This window comes from Protopterus annectens, chromosome 7.part0 (assembly GCF_019279795.1).
Source record: "Protopterus annectens isolate FY-2018-M chromosome 7.part0, PAN1.0, whole genome shotgun sequence".
Taxonomy (NCBI): Eukaryota; Metazoa; Chordata; order Ceratodontiformes; family Protopteridae; genus Protopterus; species Protopterus annectens.
This window is the reverse complement of record NC_056739.1, coordinates 1,683,230,635-1,683,244,676: the sequence shown is the minus strand read 5'-3', so window position 1 is coordinate 1,683,244,676 and position 14,042 is coordinate 1,683,230,635. Positions and strand designations below refer to the sequence as shown.

Below are 14,042 nucleotides of genomic sequence, written 5' to 3'. Positions count from 1 at the left end.
TTATGAAGATCTTTGAATTTGTAAAGTTAATGGTGGTTTTGTTCACTTGCAAATCTTTCCAGGCTTTGTCTCCATTTTTCATTTATTCTGCATTAATCATGGAGGAGGATTATTTCTGATGTGCGTTCTTCTTGTAGGAGTCTGACTGTTTAGTATGGAGAGAAAAGTGCTATTAAAGTATTGCACAGCATCTTCTATGGGTAGGCTTTTAAGTTTGAGCCACGTGAATTGTTGTAGGGTGGCTATAAAGTAGATGAGATTGAGATGGAGGATGAATTGTTTGACGTTCCTAGCTGTTTGGTAAAGAGGTGTGAAGGAGTCTTTCAAGTCTTGGTGGATGATACAAGGTGGTCAATGAGATGTGTGCCTACAATTGCTCAAGACTGATCTGCAACTTACGCAGTGAGGAAGATGCACTTCTGCAACTAGACTTATTTCAACAAAGAACAAGCCAACACATGCAAAATAAGTTCTTACCATATGTGAACATGCGTGGAGCTGTGAGTTTAATGTTAGGCAGTGCTCCCAGGTGGTTCAGTACTGCACATCGGTAGCCATTCTTCTGAGCATAATCAACAAACGTACGAATATACTGTTTTTCACTGTGATTGGCTATGCCAGGGCAAATGACAATTGTGACATCATCTATATAAGAAAAACACACAAAGAATTACCAAAACTAAAAAAGAAAATGGAAATGATGGCAGCATACTATTACATATCATGTTATCATAATATGCAAGACAAAAAAAGATCCTTTTACCCAGTTCTGCTACACAGCAGCAACAATACAAGCTAAAACAGCTACATGCTTAAACATGACTAAAACAAGTGCAGGCTAAAATGGTCTTATTTAAGCCAATCTCGAAGACTTGTGAAATCAAAACACCTTTTTCCAAAAGTAAAATGAAAAAAAAAAAAAAAACAAGGAAAACATTAAAAGTGATATCACCAAAACACAGTATAAAGCAACAGCTACCATGCAGAGTTCAATCCAGGAAATGTTGCAAAATTACATAAAATCCAAGGAATAACCAGTCCGTAGTAAAAATCAAAATTGTTGTTTATTAGTACACTCAGTAGGTTAGCGCTTTCACAAGTTAGCTTCTATGCTTTTTTGTTGTATTAAAAGTGATATGTCAAGTGGCACTGCAACTATTTTCAGCATAACACTGCTGTCGGGGTGTACTACCCTTCCTAATGTATGCTTCTCAATATATTTTCACACAGACACTATACACATCTCAATGTCGTTGTATTCATAATTAGTTATTTCAAATTTCCATGACTGGGTGTGAAAGTCTTGCAAACATATTTCAGTACTTTTCAACAACCAGGTTACTTTCAAAGAAAGGGAATTTAATTTTCTTTTTCATCAAGTTAGGCTTGACCAGCACTTCTCTGCCTCCCACCAAACCTGATTATAATACCTACTGTTCTACTCCCACACCCAGACCTATGTTTAGGATGCTGGCTATTAAAACATTCTTATGGAAAAACATTGTAAGTGTTTCGTACACAACTTATACTTGTGAATAACACGTGCTATAAAATTAAAATGGGACAAAAGCCAACTGAGACAATAAAACATTTAATGTAAAAAAAAACTAACAAAACAGGACAGGCACATTATGAGTGGAAGAGAGAGAATGAGAAAATTTCTACTCAAGAAGCAAGCTCTGTCATAGGTCAAAAGGGACTTCAGTGATTATAAGCTAGGCTGAAAAGGAGCACCTTGGCTACTGCAACCAAAAATTTAAATGAAAAAATGGATGGGATTAGTTTTTAGATATTAGACAGAAGGTAAAACATGAAGCAGGATACAGCAGAGGAATAAATGAGAGCAACTCAGACCAGGACTGTGAAGTCAGTAATACAAGCAGTATGGGTAGGATGATGGGTGAGTTGCAAGCAGTGAAGCAGAACAGGAAATTGGGTATTGTTGCCATCACAGAAAACACTGGCCACTAAGGGTTTTAATCATATTAATAAACTTTTACGGGAAGGCCATCTCAAGTGAGAACAGCCCATAAGTATGACGAGTGTATAGCATCAAGGGCTTTCTCAAAGTCAACAAATAAGGTAGATGCTAGTTCAGGAAGTTTCCTCAACCCTTGAAAATGTAACAGTAATGTGCAAAAGTGGTTAGTATTACTCTTGCTCTTGAGGAGTAGTGGCCATCAGGTAACCCATGTCATTACAGGATTAGTTTGAGAGTTAAAATGTATCATCTGGAACACTGCAGGATTTTTTTTTTAACTTTGAAACTACCCAATTCATTTCTTATTCTCTTAATGCAAGACCAACTGGCATAACGGTTAGGTCTTCACCTCCCATGCACAAGGTACAAGGTTCAAGCCTGTCTTCCAGACAATGCCTGTGTGGAATTTGCATGTTCTCTGCATCTCTGTGGGGTTCCTCTCAATTCCTAAAAACATGCTGAGCGTTTCCATCCCAAACTAACCAATGAATGGAGCTGTGGGCAGCAGCACCGACTCTACATGGTGCCCTTTAGGGGAAGGGGATGTACAGACCAACTGCTATAGGCATCTACTGTGGTGTTCAGCACCCCAAGACAGTAGAACACAGATCACAGGTTACACGCTGAAGTAGTGCTAGCCTCTCGGCAGTGTAAAATATGGCTATAGGTGATTTGGTCATGTTGACTAATGTCATCAAAATGGGTATGGGTACTTACTGGTAATAAGTGGGTTGAGGACCCATCCTACTCCAGTTTACACCAGGGACTCATGCTAACAGTGGGAAGGGTGTGTGAGCCCCTCTTGGCCAGTGTGTGCCTGGCATAAAAGCCCAGCAGCCCTGGGTAAATAAGCTACTGGCTGGCTGGTGTCTAGTTGCCCAGACTGGGTTACCTGCTATAGCTCTGTTGAGCGAAATCTGGATTTAAAACCAATCAACCTGCTAAAACATGAGCTGCGAATTGCTACACAATGTAGGTTCACTGACAGGAAGCAGCTTGGAAGTGGATGACATGATGATACAGATAAGGTGGGACAAGAAACAAGATGGAAGGACAGTGCAGTGAAGTTACTTGATTTGGGATCCAGAATCTACTACTCAGGAGGAGGACAGGCTAGAAATGGTGTGTCAATTGTGGTGAGAGAGGCTTCAGAAGTCAGTGACAGATATCGTCAAAATTAGTGACAGAGTCATGGCAATCAGACTCCAGTGTAATGATAGGGCAGTATTCATAATCTCAGTCTATGCCCCACCACACGGTTGTGATAGTGAGGAAAAGTGTGCATTCATACAGCAGTTGCAGGACCTTCTAGATAAAACAGGACAGCATGAATTGATGTTGATAATGGGTGACTTGAATGCACATAACAGGACAGACACAATAGGATTTGAGGACTGCATGGGTCCACATGGTGGGGGGGCAACAAGAATAAAGGACAGGCCATTATAGACTTCTGTCTGGCAAATGGCTTCATAGTAGCCAATATGCGATTCAGAAATAGAGACAGTCACAAGATCACATGCAAGAGTGGCCCACATGCAACTCAGGTAGACTTCCTACTAGTAAGGAAAGGGCACTGGGGTAGAATCAATGATTGCCGTCATCCCCAGTGAATCAGTTGGCCCACAACATAAACCAATGATTGCCATAATCAGCTACAAGCAGTGGTCAGAGAAGGCTTTAAGTTTGACAGAGGCCAGACAGAAGACCTGGAAGTTGACTGGAGAGAAAGTACAACAATTCAATGAATTACTCAGGGCTCTAGCACCCCCAAAAGAGGAGGAGGAAATATATGGAGTTTTAGAAGAATGGTGACACCTTAAAACTGCATGTGTGGGGACTACAGAACTGATATGTGGCCAAGCCAAGTCTGGAAAGAAGGTACATAAGGAAAGCTGGTGGTGGAATGCAGAAGTCCAGAAAGTCATGAAAAGAAAGGAGTGCAGGAAAAAGTGGGAGATGGAAAAGACCGGCCAGGCTAGAAGGAATACTGGTTGGCTAACGAAGAAGTTAAGAGTTGAAATAGCAAACAACAGGGCATCAGAGGTACTCTACCACTTTCTTGAAAGTGACTCAGTAGGTGGCACAAAAACTATATCAGGTTGCAAGGCAAAGACAGAAAGATAAAGAAGATAGTCAGACACCCTTCATAAGGAATGCCAGCAGCAACTTGCTAACCAGTCCACAGGACATCAAAGGTAGATGGAAGGAGTATTTCCAGCAGCTTCTGAATGAAGAAAACCCCACAGAAGTTGTACTGCCCCAGACACAGTCTACGCTGAAAGAAGAGGAGGAGCCCATCCTAGAAGTAAGACTAGCACTAAGGAAAATGAAGTCAGGGAAAGCAGCAGTCTCAGATGAGGTCACAGAAGATAAGATAATGATGCTGGATAAAGACAGGGAAGAAATGGCTCCTGAAGGCACTCACAGCAGTGTGGAGAGAAAGACATATCCCTGATGACTGGAGAATATGCATACTAGTGTCAGTGTAGAACAACAAAGGGGACATCCATAACTGTGGGCAGTACAGAGGCATCAAACTCCTGAAATTTCTGGAGAGGGTGATTGATAAATTACAAAGAGTGTTCGGTCTCACAAAAGGGTTCCCATGTGGAGTGGGTGTGCACAAGGGTTCAGCTCTAAGCCCACTGCTGCTCATACTGAAGATAGACTACATTAGCAAACAGGGTGGAGGGGACAGATCAACAAAGTTGCTGTACGCAGATGATGTGGCATTACAACAGACTCTGAGAAAGAACTTCAGCAAAAGAAAGGGGAATGGAATTAAAAATTGAAAGCACATGGGATGAAACTAAGCACAGATAAGACAGTAGTACCAACAGCAAATTGGGAAAAATCAGAAGAAGCTGAGAACAGAGATAGAAGGGAAGACAGTGGAACAGGTTAAGAGCTTCAAGTATCTGGGAGGCGTGGTTGAGGAGAAGGGAAGTCAGAATGAAGACGTCAAAGCTAGAATCAGAGGGGTTGCAGCCAACTGGCATAGAGTCTCAGGTGTAGTCTATGCCAAAGAAGCTGAAGAGTAAGGTGTATAAGACAGTGGTGTGACCAGTACTACTGTATTCTGCAGAAACCTGGGCAGTAAAGGCAGAGCAAATGAGGAAGCAAGAGGTGATGGAAATGAAGTGCCTGAGAAGGGTGGTAGGATGCACACTGTGGAACAGACGAAGAACTGAGGACACAAGAGCAGAAGCCAAAGTAGCTCCAGTTGAAGAAAAGATCAAAAAGAACAAATTATGGTGGTTCTCACATATGTGCAGAAAAACAGAAGACAATCTGGTGAAGAAGATTTGGGACACATAGGAAGAAATAAGAGGAAACAAGGACATCCAGCAAAGAGGTGGATAGACTGTGTGAGAGAAGATCTGTGACAGGCATGTGTTTCGAAGATGTCAGGAGTGTTGCACTGAGTCAAGAGAGATGGCAACAGTTAACACGATACCTTGACTCCATGTAGAAAATGGGAAAAAAGGCGGCTGCTGCTGATGACTTTCTCAAAGTATTGGATTTATGCAGACATCTGCTTCCAGCAAAAATATTAGCAACAATGCCAACTGTGTTAACAAGACAATTGGTTCCAGCTCTGCTACCATTGTGAATGTGTGTAATTCATCCTTAGATCTTAAGATGTTTTTAAGTGGTTTAAACTCCCTACATTCTTTAGTTTATTCAATAACTTCTAGGCAGACCATTTTCACTGGATGTTAACTGGGTGGTGGAGATATCCAACAATAGCTTGAGGACTTTAGCAGGAAAATTACTAAATTAAAGTAAATGGATAATATATATTTTCATGAATGCATTAAAAAACATTATGCCTAAAAGATTACAGTTCCACAAATTTGTTAATGTGACCATACAGAACTTGGACTTGTACAATAAACTGCCCTGATTTTTTTTCAATGGATCACTGCAGTGTTATGTACAAATACTCAATAAGAACAATCTTTTGATCAGTAAATTAACTAAGGAGGTTACAGAACTGAACAGTTCCATTAGAAGTGATTTGCTTTTTGACACTAAGAGAATGAGTTATGAAAACATTTTTGAGAAACTTGAGAAACGTGTAAATCTGATAGGAATAATGAAGAAGATACTGACAGGAAAGTGTACAATATTTCAAAATCTCAGAAGTATAGTGTTAACTATGACACCAGCTAGTATGATATTCATGTGGAAGGAGATGCACCCAAATCTTTTTTAGGCTTCACTCCTTTTAAGACATTCATAAAGAATGGAAAAATCAGACAGGCCATTTTACAATGTGAACAGGAAGAACAATTACAGACAGCGATTTGTGACCCAGTAAGCAGAGCCACAGGAATGTATGGAGAAATGGACAGATTGATATATTTGTTGTGATGATATTACAAATGAAAACTAGGTGGATAAATAGTTTAAGCTCTACAATTACACCTCTGTATTAGGGAAATATATTATATTACAGTTACAGTTTACATTTACATCTATAAGGTGACTGAGGTACGTGGACATGATTGTTTAGATTAAGAAACTGAATTTTTATTTTTATTATTTTTTTAACACAATGAATTTTGATACATTGCGATTAATTAACTATGCTAATTCTTTGAATGAAATCCACCTCTGCAGCTAAATTTGACTTGGTTTTGTTTGTGACATAATGCACAGCACAGATTTGTGATCTACTAAAGAATGACACCAGCAGGAAGTTTTGTAATTTGAATACAGCTAAAAGAACATTATTACATGAACTCTCAAGAAGGATATTCCGTTTGTAAAGCCCAGTAAGTGAGCGTGGTTTTCATAAACTCATGTGATTATTCTTGTAAAATGCTTAACATGTTATTGAATGGTTATCAAGTTTTCTATTAATGAAGTCCATTCTTATCAAGTTATTGATTTGATCTTAAATGAAATAATTTGCAACTATTTTATTGGTAATGATGAGCATCATTTTTTTGTTAGGAAACCAAAAATTCCTACCATCGTAGGATATTCTAATGTTATATAAAGAAGAGGTTGATCTACCACACAGATCTATTACTTCTACGTGGGAGAGGGGCAGTGAAACAGAACTACTGGCAATTTTCACGGGCCATAAATTGAAACCCTTATTTGGAGGAACACTTGGAATTCTGAAGATCTCTTAGGACTTTCTGGATATGATCTACTCAATTCCATTTGAGACTGATGATTTTTTGGACACAGTGGACATAAGAAATATTTTTATGGTTGCCCCTTAACTGGGTTGGCAAAGTTTACAGAGTTCCCAAGTGATGGTTCTGAACTTAGTAAGATGGCCATTAAAACCCTCTGATGCGTCACGGATATAGTTTTGAATTTTTTTTTTTTTTTTTTTTTTTTTTTTACTTTTGATGGTGAATATTTCAAACATGTGTCCACTGCAGTTATGGGAGTATCATGTGCACACATTTTTGCTCTTCATTTTATGCTGCTGGGAATGTACGTTCATACAACATTGCATTTTTAAATCAAATCCAAAAAAATAAACACATATCTCAGGCCTTAGGATAAAATGTTTATATTAGGAAAGTGTGTTTGGACCAGTCTTGATGAAATTTTCAAATATGAAAGAATACAGCTGAATACTGAGGTTTTCATTTACTGATCATCTCAAATGGTACCAGTTTTTCTTTTGGATACCTTTCTAAAGTAGTTAAGCCACGGTGGTTCAGTGGCAGCATCATCACCTCACAGCAAGAGGTTCTCCCGTTCGATTCTTGGCTGGAGCGCCTTCTGTGTGGAGTCTGCATGTCCTCCCCGTGGTCGAGTGGCGTTCGAAAGACATGCGTGAATGGGCGTGCCTTAGTTGAAGGTTGGGCTGACACCTCGACACCGTAAAAATCTACTGCAAATCAATAGCGGACCGGAGTTCCGCTGTGGCGACCCCTAACCGGGAAAAGCCGAAAGAAAAAGAACAACAACTTACATTAAAGTAGTTCTAACAATTTGGGGCAGAAAAAAAAAACAGTATTGTTAAGGGGCAGACTGACTATTTATCAAGGATGATTTCAGATGACAATATTTTCAAATTGTGATGTTCCAGCTTTAAAAAATATATACATTTCTATATGTTTTCAGGCAGAAATTATCCAGAATCTTTGGTTGGGGGCATTTTTATTGAGGTTTTCTTAGACAGAAGTACATTTTCTCTCATTTTATTTAAACCAATATCAGACAGTGGACCAAATGGTAATGATAATTTTGCTAAACTGATGGTATTACATCACTCTTTGGATACATACGGGGTCAAACACAATACAGAGAAGACACTTCCAAGATGTCTGCACACTGCTCAGCAGCTTAATTTCAGTTGTTCCAGTGTGAAAACAGAAGCGGAGAAAAATGGGCCAATGAAATCGTCACCTTGGGTAAAATTCAGTTTCTGGCTAGTAAGTACACTACCACAAAGATGAAACTTGCAGGACATGAAAGAAAATGATGCGATCAGGAAGATCATACACAGGGATGCAGAGATGGATTTCATTCAAAGAGTCAGTGTAATTTACTCATCCTAATGAATTAAAACTCATGTTCAAAAAAAACAAAAAAAAAATCAGTTTCCTAATCTAAACGTTCAGTTCCACAGAAACAGTCAGTCATGGCCACATACTTACTTCACATTATAGGTATAAATGAAAACTAGAATATATTTCATTAATACTTATAGAAGTTTAATTATAGACCCCATAACTCTGCGTACAGCGGTTCAAGAAAAAGCAGTTCAAGCTTCAGCCTTGGTACAAGAGATGGCTTCCAGTAATTTAGAGGAAAAAAAATCAAATGCACATAGAGGAGATTAAAATAAATGAAACATTGAATGGATATATAATATCAAATAACAAAAGGCTAATTTGTGGAATACTTAACCAATTACAAAAGAGTGATGCCCATAAGTGCTTCAGCAATTACATCCTACTGACACCTCTAGGCATCAATTGTTGTGTACTCATATTTGCATTAATAATTCCAAAATCATGCAACATTCAAGGATTTAGAAAATTTCTTCTTAAAGCTTACACAATTTGTTTTCTTGTTTGAACTCTGTCTAGTGCAGGTAAAGATAAAGTAATTGTTGCTCGTATATTTATATTGTCAACAGGAGTCCCCATGGACTACGATGTTTGCAGATAACATTGTGATCTGTAGTGAGAGTAGGGAACAGGTGGAGGAGACCCTGGAGAAATGGAGATATGCTCTAGAGAGAAGAGGAATGAAGGTCAGCAGGACTAAGACAGAATATATGTGTGCGAATGAGATGGAGGATAGAGGAATGGTGAGGATGCAAGGAGTAGAGGTGGCAAAGGTGGATGAGTTTAAATACTTGGGGTCAATAGTTCAGAGTAACGGTGAATGTGGAAGAGAGGTGAAAAAGAGAGTACAGGCAGGATGGAGTGGGTGGAGAAGAGTGTCAGGAGTGATTTGTGACAGAGCAGTACCTGTAAGAGTGAAAGGGAAGGTCTACAAGAGGGTAGTGAGACCAGCTATGTTATATGGGTTGGAGACAGAGGCACTGACAAAAAGGCAGGAGTTTGAGCTGGATGTGGCAGAGTTAAAGATGCTAAGATTTGCACTGGGTGTGACAAGGTTGGACAGGATTAGGAATATGTATATTAGAGGGTCAGCCCAGGTTGGAAGGTTTGGAGACAAAGCCAGAGAGGCAAGATTACGTTGGTTTGGACATGTGCTGAGGAGGGATGCTGAGTATATTGGGAAAAAGATGCTAAAGATGAAGCTACCAGGTAACAGGAAAAGAGGAAGGCCTAAGATAAGGTTTATGGATGTGGTAAGAGAGGACATGCAGGTGGTTGGTGTGACAGAGCAAGATGCAGACGACAGGAAGAAATGGAAACAGGTGATCCGCTGTGCCGAACCCTAACGGGAACAGCCAAAAGAAAATGATGATGATCTTGACAACCAGATAGCAGAGACAGACACTCAGCCTCACATGAAAGTTCTAAGCTGGATGACCAAAACACTGCTGACAGTATGTGTGCAACTTGAGTGGTTGCTGAGATGCTGAAAGTTGTTTACAAACTTTATAGTTATTGTGTTTACTGGGATTCATAACATCCAGTTTACGACCTATGATCTAAAGAACACTATCACTATAAACATAGTTTGTAGTGAACAGTTTTCCATTTACACTTCTTCAGTAACCCCTATGGTTCTAGACATATGAACATTTGTTTTAAATGTAAGGACTTAATTTTATTCCATCAAAAAGCTTAGGAACCTCCCAATGGAAGTTACGGTACAAACTTCCAGAGCTCCATTGGAGAGAATGGGTTAATTATGCCAAGATTAGAGGAAGATGAAGCTCAACAACTAAGTTAAGTTAGGAGAATACAAGATAAAAACTGTAGTATATAATCAATTTGCAGGAAGTCTTCAGGAACAGATAGTATTCATGTGGAAGTCACCAGCATCTTGGAAGAAAGTTGTAGTGGCTATATTATCCAAAGAGGACCAGGGAAACCCATCCTCATACAGTCCCATTTCAATTTTAAACCATGACTATAACGTATATGTCTATACTAGCTAAAAGAATGGCAAAGGCGTTGTCAAAATTGATAGTTGTGTGTCAATATGGTGCTGTGAAGGAGAGGAAAACTTTATCAACATTAATAGAACAATAATGATCCAGAGAGATGCAGATTGCAAGAAAATAGTGCTGCTGCTGTTGTTTGGTACTGATACAGAGAAAGCATTCAACAGAGTTGCCTGGGATTTTATGAGGAGGGCAATGGAATCATTTACATTCCCTGACACAATAATAAGGACATATGAAGGATCAGAGGCAAGAATTATAGTGTGATTGCTCCTCTCTAATAACTTGTTTGAGCACAGGAACCAGGCAGAGTTGTCCTCTTTCCCCTTTGTTATTTGCTTTATATTTACAGCCACTGTCAAAGAAAATAAGGGACTCAAATATAATGATATAATTGATATGGTAATCAAGAAAATGTGGCTTTATTTGCAGAGGACATTATTTTGTACTTGATAAATACAGAAAAAGACATCTATTTTTTGTGGAACATTTTGAGACAGTTTCCCGTATTTTCAGGGTATAAAATAAATGAAGATAGAGCAAAAGCTACAGCCACAAATTATGTACGCATTCATGACTTGGTTCAGAAATAATCATAGTTATGGGGAGGCGGTAAGATGAAGTATTTAGGACTATGTATTAAAATGGCTTCTGTACAGCAGCTAAGGATACATGGGAAGAGAGTAAACAAAAGATAATTAAAAAACTGAGAAACCTGGAAGCTCTTGTTTACGGACATTGATACTAAGGCACAAGGAGTGAAAATGCTTTTAGTTCCATTAGTTTTGAAAATATGCCTGATGTGTATATACCAACCTGAGGAAAGGTTGAGGACAATAATTAAAGACCTAAAGGAATTTATCTCGGAGAGAAAGAGGGCAAGAGTTGAGTAGGATAAGTCAATCCTCAGAAAAGAACAAAATGGTTTAGGATTACCAGATTTGAAGGGATATTTTAACAGTTAAGGCTCATATACATAATAATTCAAAGTGGAAACAGATGATGATATATGGGCGGTTCAAAAAATAAGGACAGTGTAGGATTTTGAATGAGATCCTAAAGGAAAATAACAACCACAAAATATTATATTCATAAAGTTGCAGAAAGTATGCTAAGAACTAAGCCAGCAGGTGAATAGAAAAAGGATATTTTGCCAGTAAGAATGACTAAGTAGGGGTACACAAACCAGCCAAAAGGGAGCTGGTATTTACTGAAAAAAATCTGGTAGAGGAGCCAAGGTACTGGGCACAAATAACTAGAAAGGGAAAAGTAACCGATTGGGAGGAGACCAACAAAATGTTTGGACTGGAGGATAAAGACTGGCTTCCCTATCAGGGATTAATATTAGAGTAAGAGAAAGTGACTGGAAGTCCCAAGTGAAATACCTGCTCTGTTTGAATTTTTAGTGAAATCTAGAACAGAAGCTGCTGTTAAAAATAAATAATTCATAAGGCATATAAAATACTGCATGACAACTATAACACTGTATCTGTATAGGTTAGAAAAGTTTGGGAGAAGAGACTGGAAAAACAATTAATAAGGGAACAAATGAGGGACATATGTGTGGCTCAGAAGTAAGCAACAAAATCCAGAAGGTTTATGATTTTTGCTTGGAAGTGTTTGCATAGGTAGCTGTGTACCCCATGCAGAAAATTTTCCTCAGGTATGTAGCAAATGGAAGTGGTGTGATGGGGAAGAAAGAGATAAGTTGGAACATGTTTTTTTTTTTTTGGGAGTATAATGAGTTGGCAGACTTTTAAAAAAGTCCTAAAGAGTACTCTGTCAGAAATATTGTGGGAGCAAATGGTTGTTAACTAAGAAAATGGTTCTTTTAGCTGCAGCACAGGATCTGAATGCAGCAAATGGTTGTAACTAAGGAAATTATTCCTTTGAGCTAGGACACAGGATCTGAATTGCTAGACAAAGTAAGGCCTTATTAACATTAATTCTATTGGCTGCCAAAACAATCAATTACCAGAAAATGGAAATCAAAATGTAAACCAACTGTATTTGAAGTACTGAATACTGTAAAACAGATAAAAGGACTGGAAGTGGGATCTGTAGAAAAGGAAAAGAGCAAATTGCACAAAAATTAATGAAATTTGTAAGAACAAAACATGCAGAACAATGTTCAGGAGGAGAGAGACTGAAGTTTAAAGGCAGGCAGGAATTCAGACATTTATGTAATGTTGGACTGAATGACAATTACAAAGAAAGAAAATATACATGTAATGTATAATGGATGTAAATATGTTTTTTTTTTCTATTAAATTATACGTGACTATGTTTTACATTACAATTTACTAAAGATGTTAAAAATACATTACAGAAAAAAATGGAAACTAGTAATAAGTGAGAATATTCTCAAAATATTGGGACCCAATCCTAGGGTTCTGTGCTATTTTGGTATTATTTTTATTTCTTGGTTTTAGTTATGCCTGCCTTGCTCGTTTTTTTTTTTTACATTTGACTTTATCTGTATATATCTATATATATCTATACATATGGGTGCGCTTCACTATCTCAAAATACTGAAATACTGAATTTCAGTATCTCAAGACTAAAATCTTGAAAGCCCAGCTGCACGAAAGTCCACATGACTGAATCCAGAAATGTCAAATTAGTAGCTGTGGTGGTGTGCTGTGTTAATGGACAGCTGGATGTTCAGGTAAGTGCTTATTTTTGAAGGGTTTTAAGTAGGGATTTTAGTTTGTGCGAGTGTGTAGGGAAGTTGTAGGTGTGGGTTACGGTATGTAGGTAAGACTGTGAGTGTGTAAGTGTTGAGAGTGGTGGTGTTTGCAAGTATGTGATGTGTGTTTGTGCGAGGGGAATGTACAGTGTAGTGGTGGTGAGTTTAATGTCTTTGTCTTTTTAGTGAGATCTCGGAGTTAGTATATATAAGTAGCGAGGGTGTGGGGGCGTATGTAGGGTAGGTGCATGTATTTGTGTTTTTGTGTTTGTTGTTTGTTTGTTGTAGCATGGGGGGGTGTATGTGCGTTTGTTTGTGTGGTGGAGGGTGTATTTAAAAGTTACGGTTTTGGGATTTCAGTATTTTGAATGTTCGGCTTTATAGTCTTGAGATACTGAAATATGAGATTTCAGTCTTTCGAAATTATCAAGTGAATCCAGATATACACACATTTTACACACACACACACATATATATATATATATATATATATATATATATGGATTCTTATTACAAGAACGAAAGTTCACAACTTCGAACTTGTAATAGAAAGCCTCACTTACGCGAAAGTTCACTTGAACGAAAGTGAACTTCCGCGAAAGTGCACTTCACCGAAAGTACCGCAGCACAGTGGAGGACATCAAAAAACAAGCTATGTGCGATACTCACAGACCTTAGGGTTAGGGCACGGGTTACGGTAAGGGGATAGTTAGTAAAGCTATCCCTTTACCCTAACCCATGCCCTACCCTAAGGTTCGTGACTAGTGCACCATAGTGGAGGACATTGCTATGTCCTTTTA

At 38.5% G+C, this 14,042-nt stretch overlaps 1 protein-coding gene across 1 annotated transcript in view; it reads right to left on the bottom strand.

Annotated features, from left to right (window-relative positions):
- The window catches only part of ABHD2 (abhydrolase domain containing 2, acylglycerol lipase), a 1,158,770-nt gene that overhangs the window by 555,984 nt on the left and 588,744 nt on the right, over window positions 1-14,042 (bottom strand). Inside the window, 1 exon segment of the mRNA XM_044078196.1 lies at window positions 478-645. Coding sequence (XP_043934131.1) covers window positions 478-645 — 168 coding nt within the window.